The sequence below is a fragment of the Ictalurus furcatus genome, chromosome 2 (assembly GCF_023375685.1).
Source record: "Ictalurus furcatus strain D&B chromosome 2, Billie_1.0, whole genome shotgun sequence".
NCBI classification, from domain to species: Eukaryota; Metazoa; Chordata; class Actinopteri; order Siluriformes; family Ictaluridae; genus Ictalurus; species Ictalurus furcatus.
The window spans coordinates 7371537-7388068 of record NC_071256.1 but is presented as its reverse complement, the minus strand read 5'-3'; the positions used below and the strand labels follow the sequence as shown (position 1 = coordinate 7388068).

The 16532-nt window shown below is 39.5% G+C and overlaps 1 protein-coding gene across 1 annotated transcript in view; it reads right to left on the bottom strand.

The window, feature by feature from the left end:
• Positions 1-6239, bottom strand: part of fig4a (FIG4 phosphoinositide 5-phosphatase a) — a 57167-nt gene extending 50928 nt beyond the window's left edge. Inside the window, exons 1-4 of the mRNA XM_053646185.1 lie at positions 6076-6239; positions 5341-5429; positions 3166-3264; positions 147-270 (exon numbers count right to left, since the gene is read on the bottom strand). Of these exons, the coding sequence (XP_053502160.1) occupies positions 147-270; positions 3166-3264; positions 5341-5403 (286 nt within the window). The 5' untranslated portion in view covers positions 5404-5429; positions 6076-6239. The remainder of the gene's footprint in view (positions 1-146; positions 271-3165; positions 3265-5340; positions 5430-6075) is intronic.
• Between the last annotated feature and the right edge of the window lie 10293 nt (positions 6240-16532).

The window sequence follows — 16532 nt, the reverse complement described above, 5'->3', positions numbered from 1 at the left end:
AAAATCCTAAACTAAGACACCATTTCACAGTGTGCATGGCAACAACTAACATGAGTAAACCCGGCGATGCATTTCAGATGAAGGTGCTCTGGGATTCGCACATCTTACCCAAATCTTAAGATCAGTATTTTTTAATAGTACCTTACCTACAATTCCAAAAGCATTCACAGTTCTGGAAAGCCCAGAGGAGCCCTTCTGTCCAATCTTAGTCCGGTTTCCTAGGTCCAACCTTCCCAATAGCTCCCGGACCTCCTGCTGACTATATACATGCTGAACACATATACAAGAACACACACAACACATGAAAGCAAAAAGAGGTCAGTTAATTGTTAAATACATTGGGATATATAGACAAGATACATCATTTATGTAATTATGGACTTGGGGCAACCTCGAACGATGTGAGAAACACCTGGATACCCTGTTTGTGGGCAAGTCACATAGTCAGGCATTTGGACCTTGGGCCACCATGTTGGTTGATATATCTGACGTTGTCCGAGTGGACCAACATACGGCACATACAGCACAACATACGACAATAAAAAATATGAAGGTAAGGTGGACCACCGTCAATTCCAGCTGACTTATGTGTTGTGGTGTCACACCGGGGGAAAAATACACCACCTGTGCCAATGCTACCCAGGGTCCGTTGTGACTATCACTCACCAATGGGGCACCAATGGGGCAAGCGGACTAATTTCATTAGAAAAACCCCGCGCAGGGCTCCTGTTTGCTCCATCATCAGGAAATTGTGAGTTCTAATACAATGATGCCTCGGCCATGAGTGGTCATCTTTATATATACTGCTGTATATATACCAGGTTGTCTGTCCATATCCTGGCCTAGATGTCCCACTGTTAGGAGGAAGCTGCCAATCAGATCCCACACAAAGGGTTCAACTTATGCAGGTTTAATGGGATTGTTCAAATGCTAGCAATAAAGCAGCTAACGTACTGTCAGAGTGTGCCAAGTGCCATGCAATATTGTAAATTCTCACTAGATCGTCATCAGTGTGTCTGCATTCACCTTTACGGCAGCATGAACGCAGTGCGCTGTCTGATGAGACCACCAGCGATGCAATAAAAGCATCACTGCCAACCATGTGGCCCAGACCAATATGCTTGTGATACTTTATATCAGCTACAACACATCACGGTGCCTGGGTATGATTATCTTGTCTGTCCAAATCAACCTTTAATGCAGGCTACGTGTCAGTGGTGCCTGCAAGCTTGCAGAGGCCGACCCAAACTCGGTAAAGCTGAGGTCGAACAGGAAACGGCTGCAGATACAGAATCCTACCACTCCTTTCATTAGGAATGAATAGAGTGAATAGTCATCGAGCTATAAGGAGGGCTGTGTTGGAGTTTTATGATCTCCGTTCCTAAACTGCTGAATTAAGCTAGGCAGTTAATAGACTAGAAAGTGTCTCAGACGCAATGTGGGCTTTTGAAGTTTATTAGTCATCTCCAGACGTGTCTGGGTCACATTCAGCTCCACATCAGGGTCTAAATTTGCCAGCCGTGGGTGCCATGTCTCGCACTCAACAAGATCCCATCCAGATTTTGCATCCTTAAGATGGTCAACGCTGGTGTGGGCTTCCAGGGAATTCAGACAGCGAGTCCCGAAGCATTGCACTCAGTGTATTGTGAAAAACAAGGGATATTGCATGCTACTTAACAGGCTCAGTAGTGAAAGCATGGCATACAGTGAGAGAAAACCACACACCCCTGCTAGAATGTGAAATACTCAAAGGACAGAACTCGACCCAGCAGGATGACTAAGCAGTGAGTGTCGTTTACTGAGCAACAAGACAGAGCAAATTTGCACAGATAACTAGCAAAGAGCGTGGTGAGTTCCGTGGCATTTCAATAGAAAAGTGCTCCTAATGTATAAAAGCGTACACTTCCCATTGTGGAAGAGATGAGAGAAGGCTATCGCCAGCACTGGTGGTTACCAAAAGCTTTGCACAAGCTGCTAAGCGGATAGTTCTACAATGGATATAAAAAGTCTACACAACCCTGTGAAAATGGCAGGTTTTTGTGATGTAAAAAAAGATTAAACCAAGATAAATCATGTCAGAACTTTTCCCACCCTTAATGTGAAATTACAACATTTAAGTGACAAACAATCAGAAACATTTTAGGGAAAATACCCTCCATGCCCACAGTGAAGCATGGTGGTGGTAGCATCGTGCGTTAGGACTGCTTTACTTCAGCCAGGGTGTTTATCAAGGTGGGAGGGAATCATGAGTAACTACACATTCCAGTCAATTTTAGTTCAAAACCTTCAGGAGTCTACCAGTAAGCTGAAGATGAAAAGGAATTTCACCTTTCAGCACGAAAATGACCCAAAGCATACACCCAAATCCACGAAGGAACGGCTTAACCAAAAGAAGATGATTGAGAGATGCCTCACAATTTGACGGATCTAGAATGTTTTTGCAAGAAAGAGTAGGAAAATATGCATCAGGATGAGCCACGCTGATAGACTATTAGCCAAAAAGGCTGAGTGGTGTAATAAAATCAAAAGGTCCTACAACAAAGTGTTAGTTTATGGGTGTGCACACTCATGCAACTAGGTTATTGTAAGTTCTTCATTTTTTTGCCTAGAAAGTTTCTTATTGTTTTTCACTTAATTTTTATATGTTGTAATTTCACACTGAGAGTGGAACAAGTTCTGATAGTTTACCCTGCCAGGGATACAGGGTTAACAGGGTTGTGTAGACTTTTTATATCCACTGTATATGGTGTACATCTGGGATGACATGCATGATGCGACAAAAAGAAAGGGGAAATGGCAATGTGACTGGTATTTATAGTATGTAATGTATAGTATGTACTGGCATTATAGTATAGAAACGGTGTCATCAATCACTTTGTGACTCTGTAGGAAGATCTTGGCATGCGCGCACATGTGCAACAGGACGTAGCCAGGTGATTCTCACCACCCATGTTGGTCAGATGACATGAAATCAAAATCATTCCGAATTTATTCCTGATTTACTGATTCAGTGAACCGTACCAAAAAAGTCACTGAAGATTGGTCTCAGCTTTGAGCAGAGTCAGTCTCATGCGGTATCTGGGGGTTGGGTTGGTATTTGGGTACATTCAGGGTTGCCAGTCAAGAAAGATTACTTCTCAATACAAATAGCATTAAGAAACTCACCTTATCATCAATAATGACCAGATCTCGTGGTTCAGTTCGGTCGATTTTCAGGACACGGTGTTTGGTTTGAGCATTATTACTTCCCACCAGAAAATATCTCTGATGACAGGAAGAGGAAAGAGTTCTTTACCAAATTATTCATCGTTATTGAATGTAGATCATTTACATTTATTTACATTCATTCATTTAGCAGACGCTTTTATCCAAAGTGACTTACAAATGAGGAAATACGAGCAAAGAGATATATCAAGCGGAGAACAATACAAGTAGTGCTATTATACAAGATCTTTTAACTGAGTTCTAGAAAAGCAAAGTGCGCAGAGTAGAAGTGCAAGTACGTTTCTATAGAAGTACGTTTTTTATTTGATTTTTTTAAAGGATAATGTGGGGTTGGCATTTTAGGGGTTAGTTAGGTGTTCACGGAAGAGGTGGATCTTTAGCTGTTTCTTGAAGATACGGAAAGATCATGTGATTATTTATAAGGAAAATGAAACAATGTGTGGAGAGATCAAATGCAAAGATGAATAACATTATAAGATTTGTTCACCCATGGTGTTTGTAGTTATCTATCTGAGTGACACTACTATTCCCTTGCTTACTTGCAATAACATATAAGATAGACATCTCTTTTTTGCCATATGCACAACGTCACTAAAAAGTTTCACTTGTATTTTGTCAATGTAAAGATTTTGGTCCAGCAACAACGAATAATAGCAGTGTTATTCTACAGCACTGACTGGCTGACATGTTCCGTACAGCCAGTGCTATTAAATAATGGCTGTAACACATTCCTCAGCATTAATCTCACACAATGATCTAACAGACTCAAACAGTACTGTATTGCACTGCACTGTCTGTCTTCCCTGCTTGCACAGATACATACTGATCTTCCGCATCGGTGGCCAAAGTGAACCAGCACCACAAAGCAAGTCCACTGATTCCACATTGTCCATTTTTCAGTTCAAGACCAATTTCTAAATGATCTGAGTATCAACACCTGATAACAATCGACATTGAGGCCTTTGAGTGACCTTAAAAAACTATGGCCAAGTTACGTGAAAGAAATGATGCACGCGTATCAGATCTGTGACGTGTCACTCATTATGACACTCACTCGGATTACAAGAATCCGGTAATGATCCGGTGTTTGAGGCCGATATTTACAGTACACTGTTATAAGTAAGACAGGAGTGAGATTGGTACTCATGTGGAAGCTTCAAGATAGAAATGTCCTAACAGCCTTTAGAATACACTATACGACCAAAAGTTTGTGGACATCGGACCAGCACACTTATATGTGCTTGTTGAACATCCCATTCCAGATTTAGTCCCCTCTTTACTATTATAATAACCTTCACTCTTCAGGAAAGGCTTTCCACAAGATTTTGGTGAGTGGCTGTGTGGATTTGCTCAAGAGCATTAGGAACGGATGGTGGGCGAGAAGGCCTGGCGCACAGTCAGCATTATAGTGTTTAGTGGGGTTGAGGTCAGGGCTCTGTGCAGGACACTCGAGTTCTTACACTCTAACCTCGGCAAACCACGTATTCATGGACCTCGCTTTGTCATGCTGGAACAGGTTCTAGCTCAGTCTCTTGGTTCCAGTGAAGGGAAATTGTAATTCTACAGTATACAAAGACATCCTATACAATTGTGTGTGTCAAAACTTTTTGTGGCAACATTTTGAGTCAGAACAACATACGAGTGTGAAGGTCGGGTGTCCATATACTTTTGGTCATAGTGTGTACTATATATGGTGAAGTAAATGAGCAGCTCGACACTGCCATCCAGTGTCACTGGTGTGAAGCAGTCAGGAAGAAAGCAGAAACTTCAAAAACAGACAAATCACATTTATAAAAAGGAGTGTGGATTTTCCATCCATCCATCCATCTTCTATACCACTTATCCTTTTCAGGGTCACGGGCGAACCTGGAGTCTATCCCACACCCATTCATACACTATGGACACTTTGGACATGTCAATCAGCCTACCATGCATGTCTTTGGACTGGGGGAGGAAACCGGAGTACCCGGAGGAAACCCCTGCAGCACAAGGACAACATGCAAAGTCCGCACACACAGGGCCACGGTGGGAATTGAACCCCCGACCCTGGAGGTGTGAGGCGAACGTGCTAACCGAGTGTGGATTTTATAAATGAAAAATAACAGTGGTACATACAGCCCTTGTCTCGTACAGGACCAGCTTTTGGGCCCCGCTGATCACAGCTGCTGTCAGAGGCATGGTGATGATCCAAAAACACACTGATCCTAACCACATGAAAGACAGAAAAACACACACTTCATTTTCCAACATGCTTTTCTTCATCAACATTTCTGGGTGTTTTTGGTTTGTTCATTTTTTTTTGAGATCACTGCTGTAAGGTGCTTGTTGTAAAAAAAAAAAAAAAAAAAATTTTAATAGAAATCAGTAGAAACCATCACAAAAATTCTAATGGTTCCCACTACAAATACCATTATGAACCATCGGCTGTTAACTATTAAAACCATTACCATTTCTGGTCCCTAATGGAATAGAAGGCAACAAATTAGGAGTAGAGACCCACAGAGACCATTACAGTTACCATTATAACCATTAAATCCATTAGAAATTCTAATTTGTTCCTGTTGTTGTATTTCAGCAGGGATAGCTTCATTCCTTTAGCTCTCTGCAAAACATTGTATTTTAGGTTTGTGAGCACAGACACACAGACACACACACACACTCTATATATATATATATAATTAGAGAAATAAAAGCTGAAATAATATCTGAAGGTGTTTAGGAGTTTTTAGGAGATTAGGAAGACGACTAGCTGCTGTTTACATCTCTCCGGTGTTCAAACTCCGAGCGGCTAATAATCTTCAAAAACAATCTGCATATGCAATGCTAGGCTGGATATTACATCAAACTTACAGATAGAAGGATTTTAAAAATACTGTTGTTATTATTATTCCATTTTGCAGCGGGTGTGAAAGAAATCGTGATTATGTTCTCGCAAAAAATTACATTAACTTCCTGTCAAGTGACAAGATTTCCAGCTGATACGGGAACCGTGCTGGGACAAAACATACCTCTGAAAAAAAAAACGCGAACCTGAAATAGCTCCAGTATGTACTGTTGTTAGATATGTGACTAGGTGGGTTTTGATTGTTTGTATCTATTTTACTCCGTTCTGACATCAAATTTGTAAAGAAAATCGCAGCACTTCTTGTTATTATTATTATTATTATTATTATTATTATTATTATTATTATTAAGTGTGCATTATTTCTGTATAACAGCACATCTATGAAAGTAGTTCCGGCTGTAACATAAACAATAGGTTTATATTAAAGTGCACCTATTATGGTTTTTCAAATATTACCTTTGATTGGTTCAATTCCCACCGTGGCTCTGTGTGTGCGGAGTTTGCATGTTCTCCCCGTGCCGCCGGGGTTTCCTCCGGGTACTCCAGTTTCCTCCCCCAGTCCAAAGACATGCATGGTAGGCTGATTGGCATGTCTAAAGTGTCCGTAGTGTACGAATGGGTGTGTGAATGTGTATGTGAGTGTGCGATGGATTGGCACCCTGTCCAGGGTGTACCCCGCCTCGTGCCTGATGCTCCCTGGGATAGGCTCCAGGTTTCCCCGTGACCCTGAAGGAAGGATAAGCGGTATAGAAGATGCATGGATGGATGGAAATATTATCTTTCATATAGTGTGTTATGTAGCTGTTTGTGAATGTAAAAAGTCTTTGTTTGTAACAAAAAGCCCAGCCTCTGGTCTTCATCGGCTGTTTGCAAACAGACGGAGCTGAAACTCGTTGTGTAGTGGGCATTTCCTTTTTGAAACACGCTGACAGCGGTAGACCAATCACAACAGACTGGGACATCTGACCCGTCAGAGGATGCGTGTAAATCTATTCTATGAGACCTTTAAAACTAAATTAGGCAGGTTTCAAAACCATAATAGGTACACTTTAATGCACTTATTCTAATATTGTTTCCATAGTAACAGCTCAAGCAGAGGGGCTGGGAGGGATCACATAATCTAAAAATGGATTTGAAAAATCTAAACCATGTTGTTTAACAAAGTAAAATGTATAATCATTGATGTTGGTTGTTTTTTTTTTTTTTAATAAAAAGACATTAACATTTTTATTTAGTTCTGTCCTGAATAAGCTATTTTACATAACAGATGTTTACATATAGTCCACAAGACAAGATAATAGCTGAATTTACACAAATGAACCAGTTCAAAAGTTTACATACCCTTGATTCTTAATACTGTGTGCCGTTACCTGGATGTTCCACGACTGTTTTTATGTTTAGTTTTGTGATAGTTGTTCAGGAGTCCCTTGTTTGTCCACCAGGTCCTACACATTCTTTGCTTTTCCAGCATCTTCTGCATATTTGAGCCCTTTCCAACAGTGGCTGTATGATGTTCAGATCCATTTTTTCACACTGAGGACGACTGAGGGACTCGTACAAGACTATTACAAAAGGTGCAAACATTCACTGATGCTCAAGAAGGTAACACAAACCATTAAGAGCAAGGATGATCAGTGTAAATTGTTATTATTTTGTTTTAAGATCTTTTTTTTCATTTACTATGGCCCTTCAGACGCTATATAAGATAGTTACATGTCTGCCGGAAGACAAAATACAAACAATTAACACGATCATCCTTTTCAGAGGTTTACAACCATGGATTATCCCGCTTATACCACGGTAACTTGCCAGCATTGACAAGTTAAAACTGTCATTGATGTTTGCAATGCTAATTTTGACTGAAAGTTATTTTAGTTATTATTTTTAGCTATTTTATATCTGGGTTGTTAGATCTAGAATTCTGCCCGCTCTAAATCATACACAGAGATAAAGTAGTACGATATAACAGAGAGAGAGAGAGAGAGAGAGAGAGAGAGAGAGAGAGAGAGAGAGAGAGAGAGAGATTGTATATGTGTGAATTTCCTGTGTCTGTACCTACTCTAATAATAATAGTGTTTAAACTGACTGGAACTACATCTGCATTCCACGGTTTGAACGCACACCTTCCAGCCAATCAGAATCGAGTATTCAGACAGACCATGGTATAATTTTTACTAAGTAACTATTAATAGAATTACATTTTAAAGAATGAAAATGCAATTAGTTCATTTGTTGTTACAAATGAACTGAATTATTTAACAAGAGCACTGTAGCAAATTTTAAACTTTTCACAAAAGTAAAAGCAATCTTCTGTTTGTTGTTGCTGATGTTGGGTTTTTGTTTGTTTGTTTTTCAGTTTTGTAAATGAAATGTGTTAAAATTCCTTTTCTGGGCCATTAATAGTCATAAATATTCTTAACAACCCAGAAATAAGGGTAAAAATGACCTGTGGCTGGGTCAAAATCATCTAATGTGTAGGTAGTTAAAGCAACTGTTGGGTTTTACACATAGCTCAACATTGTCTGTTCAAATTAACTCAAAATGAGTTCTGTTATAGTTTGACATAGCACTGGGTTACAAATATTACTCAAATTTGATTACATTTACCTCCGCATTTTTAGAGTGCATGTTTATCTATTGACTAGTTTTATTAATATTGCATTTGTTGCATTCAAGCTTCCATTTTTAACACTCATTTTTAAGCTCTTGAGCTTCAGATTAAAACCACCAACGTAACATGATGTTTAAATCATGGACCCCAGCGAGAACCGTGGTTCTGCTAAAAATAAATCGTTTACCTAATGCTTATTGCTTTGAAAATTTGTCATGCATCTTGCAAACCTCTAGATGTCATTGTCGAAGAAGTCACCAGCACCACCAATAGATGTAGGTTGTGCTTGTGGTCTCGACATCAAATAGCAGCGCTGGTCATCTATTTAATGCTTAGTTTGAATAAATATCATCATAATAGATCCAACGATGCTATCTTAGACTACCGGGCTAACAGCAGGTCTATTTACAGTCTATACAGTAAAGTATTGGTGATAAATTCTCAGAGATACTGTATCTCCAATAATCAGTTATTTGTGATGCTTGTAAGAGAAACAGGAAAGAGAGAGAAAGAGAGCTAAGGTGGGGAGGCAGAGGCAGAGGCAACACCAAGGAGGGACACCAAGGAGGTTTTAACCAGTTCCTCACCGCTATGTATCTTGGCTGTTATTTTGACAGCATTATCACTGGTGGAGAGATAAGCTGTCTAAGGAATCGGCATGGCGCCGGCGTGTCCCTCCCCCGGTCAGACAGGCATCCCGGGGTGGAGAGGGGGCTCACAGGGAGCTGGGTTTGTGTTGGCAAGACCTCAGGGTCTGGGAAGTGTTGCACTTTCTCCTGTTCACCAAAACTAAGTTCCTCTATACTGCCCACCTTAGCCAATCTCCAGCTTCAAATCTTATTACTTTTCTTTCTTTGGGCTTCTTCTTGCTCTTCTCTGATGTCTCTGACTCTTAAATCATACGTCATGATGTGAAACAAAGTAAAAAGGAAAGGGGGGAGTGTGTGTGTGTGTGTGTGTGTGTATGTGTATGTGTAAGGATGAGACAGGCAAGATGCATTGTGATCAGTATTAAAAACCTTAGCCTGGTACTCTTTAAACTTTTGACTCTTTGCACCATAATGCCTTCAAGATGTTTTTCCTCATATCATGTACCGTCGCAGTTCCTGTTTCCAGGCTAAGTCTGAATCTCTCTGCCTTGTTCTAGACCACTGGTACAGTACAACACATGTAGCTGCTCTGGTTGCCAAATATTCTATGAGGGTTTTTTACGGTGAACCTTCAATCAGGGGGGAAAACGCAGCATGTTGCCATCAGAAGAAGCGCAGTTCAGGATTATTAGTGTAGGATCAAAGCCCTTATATAAGAGACACACCAAGCAGTTTATATCCCTAGAAATGAAGCATCCAGGGTTGGAAGGGAGGGGTGGGATGGAAGATGGAACAAGATTTGTAAAAGCACAAATAAGGTCAATGATATAAAGAGGGCAGGGAGGATGAAAGAGGAGATCATTTATGATGTTTTTTTCTTATACTGTGGAAAATTCCAAGGTGCCTTCTTCTTGTGGTGAACCATCTCTAAGTTAATCTTCACTGTTAGATACGAAGGCCTGACTGAGCAGATATGGGACACGAAACCTTGAAATGGTCATCAAAATAATTTCACGCCAACGTCAGTGAGCGAAAGCTTAGACTACTTTCTTAGATAATGTCAAGTACATCGTGGCATGAAATCAAAACAGGCTGAAATGACATTTAGGATGAATTGGAACAAGATATAAGACAATGTTAACAGACAGAAGTTTAGCCTGGAAATGTCGAAAATCGTTCAACGATTTTTTAAAGAACGGCAGAGGTGGAGATATTTCGAACTTGAATGGTGGAGGGGGAAAAAGAGAGAGGTTATATCAAAAAGGTGGAGGATATGCAATGATACCTGAAGACCTGATGGGTGCTGTTCTCCTCTGGGGGTCAGAGTGGATTACCGTCTGATTTGTGCTTAAAACAGATAAATGTAACCAACAGAACGGTCTCACGGATGGATCAACATCTCAAACTCCCACTGACCATTGCTAGACATACAGACAAAGACTCAGACAAGTAAAAAGGAAAAGTTAGAACAAATGTTTCTTGATCTTTGCTTCTCAATGTTTCTCCAGGATTGCTAGATTTGACTTGATATTTTAGTTCATCCATCCATTTTCTGTAGCACCTGTCCTACTGTAACGCAGGGTCATAGGGGAGCCTGGAGCCTATCCCAGGGAACACCTGGGGGACACCCTGCACGGGGTGCCAACCCATCGCAGGGCACAATCGCACATACATTGATACACTACAGACAATTTGAAAATGCAAATCAGCCAACAATGTATATCATTGGACTGGAGGAAACCCCCGAAGCACGGGGAGAGCAGGCAAAGTCTGCGCACACACAGGGCGAGGAGAAAATCGAACCCCCAACCTTGGAGGCGCAAGGTGGGCGTTCTAACCACTAAGATACCGTGCACGCCCCCCCCCCCCCCCCCCCCATTTTAGTACATCAAAAATTAATAATCAACAATATAATTTGCAACTCTTCTGCAATGTTCCCAAAAAATTCAAAGATCCTTTTAATTTAATAATAATTCATATGAAATTAAAGCACCTAATTCCACTCATTCATTGTATAGAGAGAGAAAAATGGAGGCTCTTCACCAGTTCTACAGTGCAGCAAAGTTTAAGTTTTCATCTAACTGTTCAAATATAGTTGTATACGAGTCTTTATCAAACTCATTGTGTGTGTAGCACGTGTATGTCTAGGCGTGTGTGTGTGTGTGTGTGTGTGTGTGTGTGTGTGTGTGTGTGTGTGTGTGTTTGCTGGAGAACAAATGTCCCCACAAGGACAAGAATATCTGACCTTGTGGAGAAAACTGCTTTTTCCTCTTTTGTAGAAACTGCAGCGCTTTTTTAAAAATAAATAAACAAACAAATAAACAAAGTAAGGGATTTGTTTTGGTTACTGGGTTTAAGATTCAGGTTAGATCTAGTATTAATTATCTGTGTTTATTAATAATGCCAGTGAAAGGTCCTCACAAGGACACTAAGACAAACATGTGTGTGTATCTGTCTGTCTGTGTCCGTGTGTCCGTGTGTGTGTGTGTGTGTGCGGGTGTGTGTGTGTGCAATCTATATCAAACTGTTTGCTCTGCATATCGCAGTGTTGTATCAACACTGAAACCAAGAACCCAGAAAGGTGCAGCTGAGCTAGGTCACTGAAAGTAGAAACTCTATTCAAACAGCCACATGGTGAGTTAAAGGTATATTAAGGTGTTTTTTTTGTTTTTTTCTTTTATTCTGGAAGTTAGCCTCTCAACATCAACCTTGGGATGTTGGGAAAGTGACGGCACACTGTGTGAGCCAGCGTTAGCTATCAGGTTAACAACAGTAAGTCTGTGACTGCTAAAAATGTAACGCATGTTAAAACTGAACATGTGGAAATAAATGAATACTGTGAGAAATTCCCATCTGGAAAAACAAACACATGCACAACATGTTGGAAACCCCTTCAAGTGGAATAAAAGATAACGTTCTTTACATGCATGATAACCTACATACTCTGCTTGTAGGTAGTCATTTAACCAGAAACATGAAAACATTTTCAGAGCATCCTCCTACTTGACATTGTCATTTGTTGCTTGCAGAATTGTAGGACAAATACCTTCTATAGACCCTCATCTTCAAAAATTCGGCTATAGCTGATAGGTAACGTTATATCTTCCTGTAGCCAGGTGTGCAAGAAGCGACGAATTCTGGACTGGAATTTAAGCTTACTGATAAAATTATTGTATAGATTTTGTTTGTACTGTATTTTCTTGAAAGGAAGAGGACTGAAATTGAAACAGGGGGAAAATGTTATTAACCAGTTATGCGATTGTAAAAGTTTTTGATGATGTTCGATGAAAAGTTTTGTTTCTTTGTCGTTTTTCGTGTTTGTTCCCTGTAATGTTTCTAATCCCTGGCACTTCACGTGAACAAAATAATATATAAAGTGTTTAAAAACCCAAATTCATGCCTGAATCGTGTGATTATTTACATCTGAAGTTTGTGTGACTTTTCTATAAGGGAAGCACAAACAACATTAACTTTCAGCTTTGGGAGTCTTAAATGTGTCTGAGGTGATACAGAGACACCGAAAAGCGTGTAAATAATAGACTCAGAAACTAGAAATCGCACAGATCTGATACTCAGTATCAGTGGATTGGAGAAAACATAGCACATATCAGCTCATGTAACAATACTGGAATTGAATTTGGAAAAGAAATGTACTTTCAGAACTGGAAAGTTTTACGTGTAAAAACACTTGACTGTTTTGTCTTTTGTTAGGATAAGGATTGATTTCATTACATTTATTGCATTTACAATGTAAGTGATTTTATAATTTTGCAATAATTTTGTTACATTTGCAAGCTTTTACCTTAGCATACTCTCTCTCTCTCTCTCTCTCTCTCTCTCTCTCTCTCTCTCTCTCTCTCTCTCTCTCGGTCTCACTTTCAATTTCAGTCTCTGTTCACATATTCATTTTTCTACAGCCTGAGAATGTGTTCAAAGCTTGACCAGGTAAATGTATAGCTGATAAAGATCATAGCTATGTAATATACATAATACATAATATAATATGGAAAACCTACACCAATAAATGTAAAATTGTTTTGCTGAATTCACCTTTAATTCCAGATCAAAGATCCTCACAGTTAACCCAACAGGTCGAAAATTCTTCATGAATTAGGAACCAAACAAACAATGAAACAAATTCACACACAGAAATACACAACGACAAGTTAAGTACACACCCAGGACACAGAACAAATGTCTTGTACCTCTACTATCTATAACATGAACATTTTCGACATAACATCTACTTATCAGATCCCACTGAATTGAATTGATTCAGAGAGATGAGTAGTGAAGTGAGACACAGTATGCACATTGGAGTATATGTGTTAAGACAAAGTGTAACGTGTTACCACGGCACATTAACATGACTTATCATAAATGATAGTATAAAATCCATTATACTTACAGTGGATCTTGAAAGTGATATAACCCAAAGGCGAACAGCATAACCTTCTTCACATTACCTCTTTATTACAGTTGGAGTTTAAGAGCCCGTGAGCTAAAGGGTAAATACTTTAACTGTTCTCCTGAAAGGTAAGTTAATGCCTTCAAGTTCTGTTGAATTTGTGGAAAATAATTCATTCAAAACTTTGATTCCTTTCATTCATTCAGGCTAACTGGTGTTGAAAGGATGTTAAAATTAGTTCCATGGATGTAAGGTTAAAAAAAAAGTTTGGGTTAGGGTTAGTGGTGCAGTAAGACAAGAAGTCCATCAGAGACCATGACCATGTACTGAAATCCTGAAATACTGAAAGTCAACTACATTATAAGTATTATAATGTAGTATTATTTGGTGGAAAGAGTACAAAACATGCTGTAAAGAGACTGCAACTGTAGTTATAATTCACTCGAGTAAACTTGAAAATAGTCCTCAAGAACTAAAAGTACATGTAAGTTGTCTGGTGAAAAATCCATCCATCCATCCATCCATCCATCCATTTTCTACACCGCTTATCCTTCAGGGTCGTGGGGAACCTGGAGTCTATCCCAGGGAGCATTAGGCACAAGGCGGGGTACAACCTGGACAGGGTGCCAATCCATCGCAGGGCACACTCACATACACATTCACACACCCATTCATACACTACACACACTTTGGACATGCCAATCAGCCCACCATGCATATCTTTGGATTGGGGGAGGAAACCGGAGGGCAGAGGCAGGAATCTAATCTCCAACCCTGGCGGTGTGAGGTGAACATGCTTTGAGTTGAAGAAATTTATAATGGATGAATGGTTGAAAATTCCATTTGCTAACCTTAACCAACTGGTGTCTTCAGCGCCTAAAAGCTTAATAAGTGTTATTGAAAGAAAACGTGATGTTACACCGTGCTAAACAGTCAACTGTCCCAACTTTTTTGGAGTGTGTTCCAGTCATCAGATTTGAAATGAGTGTATATTTTCAAAAATAAATTAAATTCACAAAGTAAAACATCAAATAATGTGTTAATAATACATTTTCGATACAGTACACGGTGAATTGAATTTTTTAAATGACTTTTTGTTTTTTGGGTTTTGGGGGTTTTTTTGCATTTTCCATACTGTCCCAACTTTTTCAGAATTGGGATTGTAAAAACTCCATAGTTGGTGAAGTAATGTAGCCTAATTCAAATTAGTCTGACATACTGTATCATCAGAAAAAAAAAAGATCATATTATAAATATTCACATTTCTCTAAACTATGTGAAGGAATTGTCTTATCTGGTGTAAATTTAGTTAGAATTCAACACACATTAAAACCCTCAAATAAATTTGCCTAAACCTTCAGTAAGAGTGTTTTTGCTGTGGCAAACAGCCAAATTCTCACATTTCACTCAAATTTTTATTTATATAGCAAGATTTAATAATATTCAAAAAGTACCATTACAGCAGTAAACCATGTACTCAAGTTCATTACGTTCCACGTTTTAAGAGAAGAGTTGAATGATCTTCAGAGTGGAACAACCTTACGTAATGTCTTGCATTGGAAAAATGCTAGCTCGAGTTGTTGCTTTCCACTGAAAGCCTTAGTTATATCTCCAAGTTATATTTTGTCCTTATGTTTCTGTTGGCCTTGGGTAGAACTGGCCATGTCTGACTCAGGTATCAGCAAAACCCACTTCATAAATCACGGTCATAAAGCGCTGCTGCAGTGTCGCTTTGGGATTTATGGCAATGTAATAATCATTTTTTGGGTTGTAATATTAGTACCTCGGGTCTGTTTGAGTGCTCTATGAAAGAAAAGCATGCTGTGCAGGTATGGAGGGTTAAATATACTCTAAGCAACAGTATGTTTGAACTATCATTAGTCATCTAATTTTTAAAGAAAATCACCAGCGTCTCATTAAACCTCGGTTTCTTCTAAAAAATAAAAAATAAATAAATAAAGATCACAGCATCTCTGAATTTCACAGCTTGGCTGTGTTTTAGCCTTTTAGCCAAAGTGGATCACTATAGCCAAAATGTTTTTTTTTTTTTTAAGATGATAAGCACTGGTGATGTTGTTGTTGTTGTTGTTTTGCTAGTCAGCCACCAGATCACTTCAGCATCATAGCAGATTATGAAGAAAGCGAGCAGCTCATAGCTCAGTGTACTGTAACTCACATTACTGTAGCAGAGGAAGAGTGGAACTATGTTGAACAGAATATGGTGTGTTCAAGTGTTCGATTCTGTGTGAACAGGAGCCATCTTATTGTATATCCTGCCTGTGTGGACATAATGGGTTCACAGGCAGGTCTTGACAGGGCAGGTAAACACTGAGTGGTTTGCCTTCCTCCTTCTCCTCCTCCTCCTCCTCCTGCTCATTAGTTCAGTGATATACTACTTTCTTCACCCATGTTTGTCTTTCTTTTTAATTCCTTATATCATTCCTTCTCAGACTTTTCTCATCTCTCTCTATTGGCAGGTCTACAGTGCCCCACACAATGCTTGCTACATTTATTCAAGTGGACTGATTATGATTCATTCCATCACACACACACATACACACGTGTACACTTTCACACACTTCACGCACACTTGTGTGTCTGTGCAATGTTTCCATGCTGTCAGTTTACACTGCTCTGGCACTGCGCCAGGGTGGAGTTTAAACTGGCTCAAGACAGCACGCTCCAAATATTCCAAACTAATTATAAAGACTAATGGACTCTTATCAGGCCACTTCTGGAGGTTTGGAGAGGGAGAACAAAGTTTCTTTCCTTTTTTTTTTCCTTCCAAAAGATGGAGGAGGGTTAATGGCCAATAACTGTAACACGGGTTTGGCTGGATAGGGAAAGTGAACA